Raw genomic sequence first — 15,216 nt, forward strand, 5'->3', positions numbered from 1 at the left:
TATACTGAAAATTATCTTTCTTTCCAGTCTTCTTTCCAATGGCTGATTTTCTGCCTTTAATTTATAAATCAGTTTTATTTTTAAATGGGCATCAGGTGAGCTTGATTAAAGTTGGGACACTATTCTCCCCTCTACATTTAACTGGGAAATCTATAAATTTGAGAGACAGTTAACATGCTGTACATTAATTTGCATAAGGCCTAAGCAGGAAAATTCTGCAGCTAGTTTTCCACTATGACAAGCACCAGAAAACATAGGAAAGGGTCTGCTCTAACCCAAAAATCAGTATTTGGCTATTCATTCAATGTGATAAAGAGTTCAAAACAAACAGAAAACCCACTGCCAAAACAGCTCTGGAAATACAGAAACGAACAACAAATATGGTCATGGTCTAGCAAGGCTAAAAATGCTAGAAGCAGTTGTTTAGAATAAAAACAGTGTTCCAAAGTAAAAGTTTCAGCACTGCAACATCAATATCAGAGAAACCAAACATAAGGTAGAAATGGAATTTGACAAGAACATACAATCAGTCACATTTCTCAGTTTTAGAACTTCAATGTGGTCAAAAACCAGCAGAAGTCTGTGTAAAGGATTTATTGGGTAGATTTTCACAAGCTCATCTAAGGATCGTATTCCCAGTATAAGCCAAAGAAATCAAGGGTTCTATTACTATATAGCCCACAGATCCATAAACAAGGTCAGTTTTCAGAAATTACTTTGCACTTGTATAAGAAAAGACCCTAAACTGAAAGAAGAAAAACACAGAAAACAGAAAGTACCTTTGCAAGACGAGGGACTGTTGTAGGGGAGTTCAAGTGACCAAGCTGGCCAGAGATATTACTGCCCCATGAATACACCTGTAAGAAACATAGGTAAACATCAGAATGTAACTTTATATACACAGACACATACTGAATTGTAGTGGTACAACACATCAAGTGTGCAAACACACACAAGTCAAGAGTATAAGATTCATGTACCAAGAAGCACTTCCCTAATTTCCACTGTCTTCCTATATTTGCTAACTGTCTTCTCACTTCAGAAATGGAATGCACCAAATCACGTCATGGCAATCTTTAAACATAATGTTGACAGTACATGCAGAACTTTGGCAGAAATAGAATTAAAATTCCACATTGCTTCCAAGTTGCCTCCCACAAACAGGAACAAAAGTTTAGAAGCAAAAGAAACAAAAACCTAGAAAACACCAAACATGACAATTATGTCATAGATAAGCAATAAATGATAACAATCACTTGTACCTGGGACTTGGCAGTGAGTGCTAAGGAATGATGGCCACCAGCAGAGAGGTGAATCACTTCTTTACCATCTAGGCTTTTCACACATAGTGGTTGAAGCCTGTCAATCCCCAGAACCCATTGCAGAGCAGGGGAGGGGGGAGGAAGGAAGAAAATAAAATTATCAGATGTATTAACACAAAAATACATTCCAAGTTTTATTTTTTCTCCTCAAGAAATTAGAGAAAACAAGCATACATGGAGTCTTTTGGCAATAAACCAGCTTAGTCAAAAAGGTCATGAAGTGCAAAAGTTGATAACAAACCTCATCCCAATTTGAAAAAAGTCAAAATATCACCAAAGCTCCTAGTGATTACAAGGGGAAAGTCATAACTGATTGACATTCAGTAACAATACAGCATAAAACATGTTACTTAGAGGAACTTAGGAACTTAGAGGAACACTTAAAAGAACAAGAACACAGTGCAAGGCAGTTGACCAAATTTGAGAATTTGAGAAAGTTGAATACTCAAAATTTCTTAGTGACCTACTGAATCAAAAAAAACATTTATCAAAGTCATCTCACCTTGGCAGAACATCGCCATGCCCTAGCTGTCCTTCCTTCCCTTTTCCCCAGCTCCATACCTCCGTTCTCAGAGAGGGTAAAAGAGCATCAGCCTCACCACTGTAGGTTGGAGTCAGAGCTACAGTCCTCATTTTTGCCCGCCCTACCTTCCGTAAGAGCCTAGGAGAAACTGAAAACAGGCCAAGAGATAGAAAAATTTCTCATCATTTTAGGTAAATGTATCACTCAGACTGTGTTTTACACAGTAACAGTACCATTTGAGATAACCGATCAAGACTTCTTAGAGAGGTCTTGATTGAGATGGAGAGCAAAGGCTGACATGTAAGAAAATAGGTTACTGATACACAGAGGTAACATATGTGCTAAAAGTAGACAGATCCCAATTAATTTTTACCAGCTATTAAAGGATAACAGGCATATGAGAACTATGCAGTTATACTGAAGCAAATGAACCAAAACAAACTATGCCTTTAAAAAAGTATGTTTTGAAAGAAAATATATCCTTGCAGTGAACGGATTTCAATACTTCCTAAAATCTCCCCTCAGATCCAAGATCAATATTGAACTAAACCATGTACCCATTAAGAACAATTAACAACACTAAAATCTATGAGGGAAGAAGGTCATTGACTGAAGTCTGGCAGCAGGAATTAGAGTATTTCTAGGTCCCTGGCTCAAAAATCACCTCAGTGCAGTAGGGTCTACACAGGCCACACAGCTTTTTAGCTTCTATGCAACCTATATGAAAGCCAGTTTGCCATCACTTCACAATAAGATGCTCAGACTACAATGTGCCCATTTTACCTTACTTTACCAACAAAGAATGTTCCTAAACCCACTACACTTTTCTTAACATGCAGCATCTCCTAGTCTTCACTCCCTCCAGCACTTTCAAGTCCTAAAATATAGGTTATAATTCATAAACTCCTTTGGTAGATTATTAGATTTGTGTTCAATAAATACATTTTATTTTCAGTTATAAACCTCCGCATTATTATAACTTTTCCAGTAGATTTTCCCAACATGCTTTTTTACCTTGTGACAACAAGCCAGGCAGGGAAAGTCTTCGACTCCCTCCTTCAGATTCCTCCTCTCTAATATCTACTAAACTGGAACTCTTCTTCCCCTGCATGGATTCCAGTCTGACCTGCTCTTCTCGGCTGTCTTTCAGAGCTTCAGGCCCTGGGGAACTGCCACCAGTTTGAGATCCTGGTTCACTTGAAGGTGTGCCATAGAAGTTCATCACTTTCTTCAGAGACAATGCTCCAGCTTCATAAGTAGCAGCTACTCTCACACCAACTGCTGATGCACAAGAGGCCACCAAGCTGTTCAGGGCAGACGTGCTGGTACCTGGAGGGCCAGGGATACAAGCACTGAGTTGTTCTTCTTGAGAAGGCTAAAACCAAAGAAAAATTGAAGACTATCATACCAGACAGCACATAACAGCAAGATGACAATATACACATTCACTATTCAAACTATGTGCTATACTAAACGATACATTATGAGGAAGCTTTTTATACTTAGGTGTACATCTGTTCCTCAGAATTATATTTTTTAAGGTAGGACCAAGCACCATTTCTACATGGCCTGGCTTTCCCTGTTGCACTTGTCTTGTAGCTCATCCATAAGACACTGTGGATCTGTTTGTTTTTTAAAAAAAAAAAAAAAAAAAAAAAAAAAAGGATCTTTGCAAACAAATATAAAAGGGGATTTCATTTTAGGCTTATTACCAACTTATTCGCCACCAACTGAAGTGCATCAGTGAGCATGCTGTATTTACAGAGAGAAAGGTCTCTCTCTTCAACATGTTAAAAGGAAAACAGTGTTCATGTATTCATTTTGCAAGGTCTACCTTAAGACCAGTCTGGGCTACGTGTCCCCTTATGCTACTGTTGTATCCATATAAAGCTTAATTAATAATCAAGTCACACTAGGGACAAACTGACCGAAGGCAATTATTAGTACCAGCACATGATTACTTATAATAGCAATCAATTTACCCACCAAATAAGAAATAATGCACAAGATATTTACCAAATAGTTTGAATGTTAAAACAAAGACAGCAAACTCCCATTTTCCCACCTAATACATAGTGCAAAATAATATTATTATAAATATAGCTCATTTTACTCTGCCAGAAGGGAAACAGTCTTACTTTTCTTCTTTGTGAAAAGTTAGGCTAAAGGATTGGGATTGGTCTTGTTTACTGGTACTTCATTCCTATTTATAAAAGGCATGCCTAGCAATACAGAAAAGCAAATGTGATTTCTGTAGCAAAGCAAAGAGAGGCAAAGGATTTTACTAATGCTAAAACATTACATTAGTCCTCATCTCTGCTCTTCACGTGTATGCTCAACTGTGTTAAGATTCAGTGAATCAGTTCCAGGCTTGTTTATTCCTGGACCTTTGCAAGGGAAACAGTACTCTGGAAATATTCCAGAACAAGGAGTTGAGAAAGGGAGCATGAAACTATGCATTTCAGTCATCTCCTAATGGCAGGAGTTCTCACATGAGGCTGAGGGGCCCACAACTGTTAGAATGCATTTGTATTAGCAAAAAGCAAAGGGAAGGACAACTGTGTTCACACAACGTTTATTTCTCTGAAATAGGTTTCCCTCAGAATAGGAAAATATAACTTGCTGAATCCCCAAGTTACTGGACAGTTGTTGTTTTTTTTAAATACTTTTTTTTTTTCCCCAATCAGAGGTGACAACAAAAATCAACTACTTATTAGGCACTGTGAAATCTGCCTCCCAGAACCATTGTGAAAAAATTTTTACTGTAACTATAAAAAAAATAATTAAGAAACCAAGGTCTACACAACACTTGAAATGACAGAAGAAATTTTCAGAATTCTGCTATGGACTTTGCATATTGGGCCACAGAGTGCCAGTTTTCCTTACCGATGTTACCTTCACCATAAGCCATCCAGCAGGACAGTACTCACGTACTGCAAGATTTTGGATTAGTTTTCTGTCTAATAGCTTTTTGGTTGTAACTTCCTCCCCCCACCCAAAAAGTGGAAAACATAGTATTTTGCAGGGAGCTGGGAACAGCTCTTGAACCTTCATATCAAGCATTTTCTGATGCTTATTAAGAAATTATTACTTTACTGTTCTGCTATAGCATCAAAACTGTGTTGTTGAACTATTTTCCACATCACACAGAGTAGTACTTATGTATTTCCCATCCCTGTTTATACGTTTATGCCACCCCCACGTGATTAACATTAGAAGCCTTTTGGTCAACTTTTTAACATTACCTTTACAATCTTTACTTGCAATCTAGAATTTTTAACTGATTGAGAAATTAGACAGATTTGTGAGCAATCCACTCCATGTATAGAAAAGAAAGTTTTACCTTAAAGATAAATTAGGCAAGTACCAGCTTACTGCCCCATACAAATGGGAAACCCATGCATCATAAAGCAGGTAGAGAATGGGAGATTGGCTTACGTGGTTCTGGTACTGTGGACCATGAAGAGGAGAGACTACAGCACTGTCAAGGCTGCTCACATTAAAGGCTTACCACTGAACAAGTATGGAGGACAAAAAAATCTTCCACTTGAAAGTTGAGAACCATGGCAGAGAAGAAACACTTTGAAACTATAGGAACACCACAGCTACATAAACTAGCAGAATTTTTCATTATGGAAAGAGTAACATTGTCACATATACATGAGAAGTTGTAGCACATTAAGAGCTAGTCACTAGGTACCAACCTGCTCAGGTTCTGTGCAGATGTTTTTCTCCAGGCTCTCATTTAATGAGTGTTCTGATAAACTGATTAAGTACTCTTTCACTTCTTTTTTGTCTGGGAACAGGATATTTCCAGGGCTACAAATTCCACTGTCCTCCTGTCCATCGTTGCTGGAAAGCATACTTGCTCCATCAGATTCTAAACCAACAAGCGTATGTCCTTCCACAAGTGGTTTCTGACAGTCTTCACTTTGGCTACCTGTTACACTTCTTCCTTCTAGGGTCTCCAATGAGGGACAGAAGACATGGTTTTCTGGTTGGTTATCAGACAGTGCTACACCCAGTGGGCAACAGTGACTATCTGAAATTATTACATGATCTTCCTTGTCCGTCATGGTAATGAGGAGTTGACTGCAATGATTGCACCTCTCTGGGATAGGCTTCATTTCCTGCACAGGCAGACATTGTACCAGAGCCAGGCTGTGGTAGGCTCCACAAGCAATCTGGAGCACAACGCGTCCTGCCAGGTGCTCTACCTTCTGTGGCTTTGTCACTGGGAAAGTTGTTGTTATGAGACCAAGCTGGCAGCCACTTCCCCAAGCCCATATCTCTCTGCTTAGTGATAGTGCCAGCGTGTGTTCTTCTCCACATGCTAGCTGCAAAATCCTTACTGATAGCAGAGGACTGGTTTCAGAATCAGAAATACTGATGGGTTGTGGCTCTGGCACACATGGCTGATTAGCAACTGCACACTGGCCAGCAGAATTGTTTCCCCACATGTACACCACACCACTTTCTGTCACGGCTCCATTATGGAAGCTACCAGCTGCCACTGTAATAACATGATGCCCAAGCAAAGTATTTTCTAACATAGGACTATTAGCACATGACTCCTCCGGTCCTGATCTCCAGGGCAGTTTTCCAAAACTGTAGACCTCTCCACCTGGGGAAAAAAACAAAAAACAACAAACAACCTAGCATGAGTCTAATGAAGTTAAACCAATACAAAAATTTGAAGAGAGATTCAGATAAACAGATATCAATTTTTAGCTTACTCCAGGCTCAGCAAAACTGGCTACTGATGTATGAAGATTGCTGGTTGCTCTCTGCTATTGCTGCTGTTAAGTTCTACACCTCATGTTAATGTTACCCTGTACATGAATGCAGTGTTGAACAAAGGTAAGCTTTTCTGCTAAAAATACTATAGTCAAGTTAAATATATTTATTGGTCCCTTCTATGTTAAGAACATACAACATATTAAGGACATACAACCATGCTTGAAGAGCACAACAAAGTACAGAGCTCGTCTTCCCATACAGAGATCTAGCATCACCAAACTGCACTGTTTGCCACCCTACAGTAAAATAGGATGGCCCTATCAGGTGGAAAGTGGGGGTGGGTGGGTAAATGTACCTTGCCACTAGTTTGATGTTGTACTGCAGCCTCTCCAAAATTTCATTACCTTTACCTGAAAAGATTGCAGCAATGCTAATTCAAGTTACTTTGCTAATTCTAAAGAAAAGCAGAAATCTAGTTTTAAAATGAATAGTTGTTTTCACAGTGATAGAAAAATGGTAAATCATATCAACAAACAACATCCTACATGGGGCAAGAACACACATGCAAAAAGTCCTTTTAATTATGAAAGAAACATGTTCTAAAAAAACCACTGGACCTCCATAACAACTCCAGTAGAGGAGAGGTGCTTATAACAGGCTCACCAATAACCCAGATCTTTCCTTCAAAAACATCAGAGAAAAATCAAAGAAGCAACTTCCCATTTAGTCTTTATGACTGTATGCCCATTGATCAGTACAAGTATGGACGAAGCTAAGCAAACACTTAGAGGGACTGGCTTTTAGAAATACTTTGATTCACAGTGCCAAACTGCTCACAAACCAAGACTCACTCTGATGCATCTACTAGCTACACATTTTTCCAGAAGCACACAGAAACCAAAGCTCTTGCACATCAAGAGAACCTCTTGCTGTGACTGTCTTTTTTGAATGAAAGACATCAGAAGAAATGTCATTTTGAGTTCACATGGTTCAGATTACACTACCATCTTTAAACAGGAAATCCAGAGCCATTGTTAAAAGAAAAAAGTATGAAAGAAGACACTATGCATATAATTTCCATTCCAACACAGTTTTAAGTAACTTACAACTAACAAGGAAATACTGGCAAAGTTAAAAATCTAACCATTTAAATGTTGTGTATGAGAGACAGATAGAATGAAAAAAAACCAACTACAAGAAGAAAACTTGACAATAGCTAGTTTGTTACTGCCTCAAATCTTCACAATTAAAATGTTTATTACCTTCTGTTAGAAGTAACCCATGATTTATGCCAAGGGCTGCTTGTAATACAGTCTTTCCACTGAGGCCTGGAAGCCTTTCTGGAGTTACAGAGCAAGAACCAGCCTTCCAAACATAGACCAGGCCTCTCTCTTTGGCTCCTTCTGCCTCTTCTGACCTACAAAAAGATTGGAGGAAATACAGAATCAGCTTGAAGTTTTCTGTGGTTCAGTAATGCACAGTTTGCTTTTCACATATGTAGGAAAGGCTTAGCAGTTCAGGTATTAGTTTTAGTTTCAGAAAGTCAACATATATAATTTACAATTTGGTAATCTTAATTTAAGTGTTATTTAAATGAAGAACAAGTGTCTTCTATTTGAAATCATTGGCTTTCTTTTTCATTTGTACTTTACTGCCTGAAAAACAGCTGATCTCATCATTAATAAACTTAAAGATACATTTACTCACAACTGATATAGCCTTTATAGTATATATTGTATTTGTGCTCACAGCAAGGAGATCAAATTAAGACACAATTCTGCCATTGTATGCTAAGGGAGATCATTGCATCAGTTCTACTCACATGTAAGCAACTCTGTTCCTATCTGAACAGTAAGATTTATAATGTTAACTCCTCCTGTGTTAGCAAGCAGAAGGAACATTTCTGGTTATTTATGTTTTGTATTACTCAGCTTTTGGAAGTCAAAATGTATGAAAAAGCCTTATTATGATGTTTTTATCAGTTACATAAAACATCAAGTATGTCTCAAATAATATTTGCTTTAAAAGTAAGTAATTAAGCAAAGGATGTATTGTGTGCAGATTTTACCGTGAACCAATTGCTCTCATTCACAGTATCTTCAAAATATTACACCTGTTAAGAGCGCATCCTTTATATACTTTCATTTCTACCTTTAGAGAGAAAAATGAGGTTTTGGTCAGTTTGGGTTGTTTTTTTTTTTTCTTCTTTTAATTCTTAATGAGTTTCTCAGTCAGATGAGCTAGTCATTCAAATTAATTGAACCAGAAAAATAGAAAATTATCCTGAAACACAACGGAAGTATCTGGGCTTGCGGGAGTGACTGGAACTGTCCAAAGCTGGTTTAACGCTTCAACACACTCTGGTTTGAATGCTCAGTCAGCAACTTCTCCCATTCAGCAGAAAGAAATTCCTCAGAACTTTGACAACAAGCACACAGTTTTAACATTTTGTGCAATCACTTGATTTAAACAAACACAAGAAGTCATTTTAAATATCAATATAGACTGACAGCATTTCGAGTTAAATTAAGAGTTTTCTTTAAATTTATTTAAAAAGTTATATAGAACAGATTGTTATCCACCCTGCAAGAAAAAGTAGGTTTAGTTCCTTATTTGCCAACAGTCAAGACATTTACTCCCCACATAAATCAGTTCTTGCAGCTTTGCATGAACTTGTGAAGTTAAATATATATAAGGTGGCAAGAAAAGCTTTGACGAAATGGCAATCTTTGTCTAGAAGAAAGGGCACAAAAAACCAAATGTATTCCAAAACTGAAGCAAACCCAGAAAAACCTAGTCTGATAGGCCACACTGTGGACAACTTATCCAAGTAGCACATTCAAAAGCAGACAACTGATTTTTAAACTAAGATTTTTGCTAACTGTGGTGCATAGGATGAACAATACCTTTGCACAATCTGCCTCTGAAACACTCCAGATGAGAATAACTAAGAGATGGAATTATCTCTCTTAGCTCCTGTACCCATCCCCAATCTCTATTTTTTTTTCCACATAACAGAAGAGAGGGGAAAAAAAAAAGAAAAAAAAAATCAAGAAAAAAAAAATCAAGAAAAACGTGACAGTCAAGAACTCTTCTAAAATTCAGATAAGTAATTTAATCCAAACAACATACATAGTACTAAAAGGCAGAGTCCATGTTGCATTTTAAATACATAGGACTTGTGTTTAGAATAGAATTAAAAAGGAACCAATCGAGTAATATATTGGCCAGAAACAAAAAATTAGAAAAATCCAACATCATAGTTAGGACATTTACCTAAAATCAAAATATGGATTTTACTCAGATAGGCAAAGCACACGAAAGAACACAACATGATAATATAGAGAGTTTTCAGCAAAATACTGTGCATTAAATTGAGTGCAAAGCCTGATATTTGGGCTTTTATCCATTTAATAGGTTGTCAGAGAACAGTGTAAGACAAATTTGGACATTCACATACCAGGATTTATTACAAGACATTAGTTTTCCATCCCCAAAACATCTGACCTCTGTCACATATCTTAGTGGAAGAAACAAAGAGCAAAAGAATAGTCTACTGCAGGGCTGTTGATCTAGAATCAAAATTCACAGGTGCAGGTAACAGATAAAATTTACAGTTCACCAGAGAACGTTACTTTCAGGTTTCTAGCCTATGTCTATCCCTCCACAAGTTACAACAATCAACTTAAAAAAAACTTGCTGTTGTAATAAGTTGAGTGTTCCAGATATAACTGAAACTAAAGCTAAGTTACTCCTCTTCTTCCCTTTAGCATAAGTTACATAAAGAGTATGCTAACATTACTTAGTAATTTTACAGGATGATCATGAGCTGGCATATTTCAGGGAGCCTCTGTGGCTTCACCTAGCTGCTCATTCTCACCTTCTTTCCTGTGAGTCCATCTGTCAGTGGCAGCACTCCATCACCACCAAATCATTCCTCTTTCAAAAGGAACAATGTAATTTCCACAAACTGTAAAACACAAAAACCAGCTATTTAATTGCAAATAAAGCTAAACATTAGAAAAAACAAACAAAAAACCCCCCACAAAAACCCAAGAAGCAAATCTTTAGAGCCCGTGTTAAATAAATAAGCACTTCCACAACACTAGGATGGTTGAAGTATTTAGTTCACTCACACTGAGTTGGCAGAAACAGCCAGACTTATCCCATCTACTCATCTCGCAATAGGTCTACTGTTAAGGACAGACTGAACAAAACCTAGTTCAAAGGCAGAAATTAACATCAATCTCTCTCCATAATGCTCAGTATACCACTCAAGAAACATCAGATTGATCCATTTTCAGTCTAATATAAGATAGAATTCTATGCTCAAGCTAAATTTTTAAGGTAAACAGATTTGTATGAGCAGAAAATGGTTAAGAGTTGAATTCATAACTGTATTCCTGAACCATTAAAAGGTACAGTTCTATTAAAGCCTGTGCAGAAATGCAGAAAGCCAGTTAAGAGTTCAAAACATTTCTTCACGCAACTGGTAGCAGAGCATCTATGAAGGTATGATAACACCACAGAAGCCAAGGAGAAAAAAGTGGCTGTTCTATTTATGCTTTTATCCTTTCAGATTTTGAATTTTGCACCCTCACACCTTTCCATCTTCATGAAGATACCTTTGTATTACTTTTCTTGTAATAAAACAAAGCTACAGTTAATCTTTGTTTCTTATAATCTGTTTGGCTTTTCAATATTGAAAGAATTGTAATTTTCCTTGATCTACTGTCTTGCTAGGTGAAGTATTAAAAATTTTAGTTACATTAATGTATGTGTGTAATCCTATTTATTAAAATAAAATGTTTCATACATAAATTCTTTAGACCTTTTGCTTCATTATAGTTGCTGTCTGGTATCCACTGTAACAAAAGCAGGAAATAAATTATTTAATATAACGGTCTTTTAAGACCGTACATCCCCAAGAAAGGATCCAGAATGAGTAGTCTGAAGCTCTTCCATAAAGAAAATAGAAATAAAATATGGCCAGTCTTGATTATAAGAGACAATATATGCAAACCTCTAACTTGCATACAGAAGTTTCAATTCACACCTGGAAACAGTAATCATCAAGTTGATAAATAATTGAAATAACTAACACAAATTCCAACACTTTCACTAGACCACTCTGAATAATGAAGTGCCAAGCAGATCTTTACAGACAGAAACAGCAATACATCATACCAAATGTTTCCAGTTTTCCAAATACAGGGCACTAAAAATAGCAATTTGGGCTTCGGGGTTGGCAAAGAACTTACCACAAAAAGATGAATAGCCACAAAAAAATGAAATCAAATTAATATGATAGAATAGTATTGTGATAAGTGATATGCACCTTGCTCTAAAATAAAAAAATAAAAAAAAAATCAGAGCATACTTTCTAGGAACAGAAAGCCACACTTGTCACCACAAAGATATTGCTTTCAAGACACTTCTGTCTCTCCTTCCTCAACTAAAAAAAGAAAAAAAAAACCAAACCCACCCACAACTGTAAAAGTTAACTTTTAAAATATTAACAGAGGAAGTCTCACAAATACAAGGAAGCTGTCATGCAATCCTTCAGTAAAAGAGGTGTTGATGAAACAACAAAGGAAAATGGAAGTTCATTTTTGGAACTTCTAACTTTGTGATCTATTCTTGCTCAGAGTAAGTACATTTGAAGGTGTTTTTTTTAGCCTGCTCAAAACCACCTAACCCTACAATTCATTTTCCTAAAGATGCTGGCACTTCTCCTCTGTGAAGAACTCCAGCTTTACGTATAAATATCCAATGGATCAGTGAAACAGAAGAAGAGTTGGGAGCTTTGATAAAGTCATCAAAGTATCAACGATTGTATCATTTACATTGTATAGCTTAAAATTCTTGGCTTCTATAATCTCAGCAGGTTTTTAAATTATTTTTATTTTTTAAGGGCTCAAAGAATTTCTTTCATTTTCATAAGCTTCAACTGGACAAAAGTTTACTGTAATTCTCACGAAAACTTCTGATTATAACAAAGCAAAGTTACAGCCAGGTAACTGATTAGCTGTTTTGCAAGACCTGCCTTCAAGGCCCAATTGAAAAATGATTTAAGTCATAATTAAATAAGAAACCTGCAATACCAGTGAACTAGAAATTAAGAATGATATGACGGTGGCGATACATTTTGTTTTCTTTACAAAAGCTCATACTTAAGGTTGCATTACTAAGCGTTTATGCATATTATGGAAAATGCTAGTCAAACTGTTTTCCTTCCACAAATGAGACATCTTTAAGACATTTCAAAACCATTTTCAAGTTCAATGCAAGTTTTCATTCACTCCTAGGACAGCACAACATTATTCCCATTTCACTCACAGCTAATACAAAATATGAGTCATTTGGTCGCAGCTACAAACTAAGTAATTATAAATAGGAAGTTTCTTCCTCCCAATAGGAATATGCAATTTTCCTTGCTGATTTTCACATTTATATAATATTACATTGTAGCATTACATATATATTACTTCTTTTCCACTAAGATTACCTGAATTGTTATTAGCTTTAACGTTCATAGAACTGAATGGCCAGGCACAATACATCATTCTCACGGTATGGAAAATCGGTATGATACCAGCACCTGCACTGCTCTGCCTATATATTTACTTTCTACATTTTTGCTTCAACACTGCAATAGGGAGAAAGCAAAGAGTGCCAAATAGTGCCAAATTATGAACTGGATTTCTGTTACAGACAGATGGTCACTAGCATGACACTGATGTCATACTTTCCACTTACAGCATAGAATACTAATTCAAATTCTCCAGAAATCAAACACCATAATAACTGCTATGGCAGGGAATGAGGTGGAGTAAACATTACTCTCATTACTCTGGACTGCATCCTTCACTAGACATTGACCATTCTTTAATAAGCATCATAGGTATAAAAGTAATCTTATATTCAATGCTGAACAGGAACAGCTGGTATGCCCCTGACTTTTAGAAATACTAAAACTCCCATTAGCCTCATGTGCTTATTTACCTGCTACACTTAATAAATAACTACAAATACTTCTACAACTTTCAGACATGTTTAATTACATATTTACAAACACACCTTTAATAAACTTGTTGCATCATATTTAGCGATAACTTACACTACCAAGACTGCAAGCTTGTTATACAAAATTATCTATTCAGGTTCTGAAAGAGGTTACTGCCAAACTTCCTAATTCAAAACAGGGTTATCAACATTAGTCTTGTCTACATACATACAATTTATTATGGCTAACTGTGGTTCACATATAATGTGTTACCAGTTCAAGAAGCCCTTGTGTTTTGGTCAGCACCGACAAGGTGCAACTACTGTTCTTAACATTAAGATCTGCTCAGAGCAAAACAAAACAACTTGCTACTCAAAGACAGCAGCGATCGCTTCAGATGAGGGCTCAAAGCTTTTAATGCCAGTTCCAGTGAATGAGGGATGGTTGCAAACCAGATATAACAGTAAAGGAGTCAGGGAAAAAAAAAAAAACCAAAAAAAACCCCACACAACAAAGAAAGGGCCTAGTATCAGCTAAAAGAACACAGCTGAAAACTATCTGCTATAGCACATAATAAATAATTTAAAATTTACCAAACTCATAACAGGGTCAAAAATTTCTGAATATCCCTTCCTCCCTCCTCTTTCTCTTTTTAAATTACACCTTTTTAATTTAGTACATGTTCAGGTCCTTCCCTTTCTGAGAACAATTAACTCCACAGAAACTGAAAGATGGTTAAGTGTAGCTAGTTTTTATAAGTTGCTGCACTACAACAGCAGTGATCAACTACCAGTCATCTGTGACTACTCTAGGTGCTCCCCAGTGTCTCACCAAAATAGTTTCGTGCTGCAAGAGGAGGTCTGTGAGAGTGACAGCATACTAGCTACGTCATCTGTACACAATATTGCAGCCAAGCTAGAACTACCACTCAATGGACTCTGAAAGTTGAAACAGCATTTACTCCTGAGCAACCAAGTCATGCAAAGAGAAAGGACTCTGAAATGAACGTGGATGGAGATAAAGGGAGGACATACTATTTAAAGTTTAGGTGGCCTCTTCCTATCAAAAGGGAGGAGTCCTTTAGGAACCTCCAGAAATAAATCTCAACGTCTCTGCTCTACCAGCCTCTCGGAGAGCGGGAAGAGTTGGGACAGCCAGCACCTTCGGTCAGAGCCGTTCTTTAGCCTCCCCCCCAGCTTCTCAAGCCCAGTCGCCGGCTGAGACGGGGCCTGTTCCCTGACCACCAGTGCAGCACAACAGCACACCACCTCCTCTCCTGAAGCTCAGGGGCGGGAGGCGCAGGGAGCGCGGCGGACCGGCCCACGGCGCTTCGGACAACCGGGTTCCCGCCGCAGCGCCGCGCTCCCCGTTTCCCTTCAGGAGCGGGTAGCCATTTCCTTCGCCGCTCCTCATGACCCCCCAAAACTTTCCCCACCTGTTGTTCCCCGCAGCCAGGGCAGCACCTGCCCCGCCAGAGCGGCTCCCAGGGGAGAGGCTTGGCGGGGGGGGGTGTGCCTGATGCCCCGAGCAGGGGCCGAGCGGCGGGGCAGCCAGCTGCGAGAGGCGGTTGGCGGGGTGAGGGAGCGCGCGGGTGACTAGCGGCAGCGCGGAGCCGTTGGGGGGGG

At 37.9% G+C, this 15,216-nt stretch overlaps 1 protein-coding gene across 1 annotated transcript in view; it reads right to left on the reverse strand.

The window, feature by feature from the left end:
• ALS2 (amyotrophic lateral sclerosis 2 (juvenile)) overlaps positions 1-10,558 on the reverse strand; it is a 37,388-nt gene extending 26,830 nt beyond the window's left edge. The window contains exons 1-7 of the mRNA XM_010564889.1: positions 10,466-10,558; positions 7,848-8,002; positions 5,550-6,469; positions 2,860-3,220; positions 1,825-1,993; positions 1,263-1,359; positions 780-857 (exon numbers count right to left, since the gene is read on the reverse strand). Of these exons, the coding sequence (XP_010563191.1) occupies positions 780-857; positions 1,263-1,359; positions 1,825-1,993; positions 2,860-3,220; positions 5,550-6,469; positions 7,848-8,002; positions 10,466-10,485 (1,800 nt within the window). The 5' untranslated portion in view covers positions 10,486-10,558. The remainder of the gene's footprint in view (positions 1-779; positions 858-1,262; positions 1,360-1,824; positions 1,994-2,859; positions 3,221-5,549; positions 6,470-7,847; positions 8,003-10,465) is intronic.
• Positions 10,559-15,216: the final 4,658 nt, after the last annotated feature.

Source organism: Haliaeetus leucocephalus, unplaced genomic scaffold (assembly GCF_000737465.1).
Source record: "Haliaeetus leucocephalus isolate CR32 unplaced genomic scaffold, Haliaeetus_leucocephalus-4.0 Scaffold1, whole genome shotgun sequence".
NCBI lineage: Eukaryota > Metazoa > Chordata > Aves > Accipitriformes > Accipitridae > Haliaeetus > Haliaeetus leucocephalus.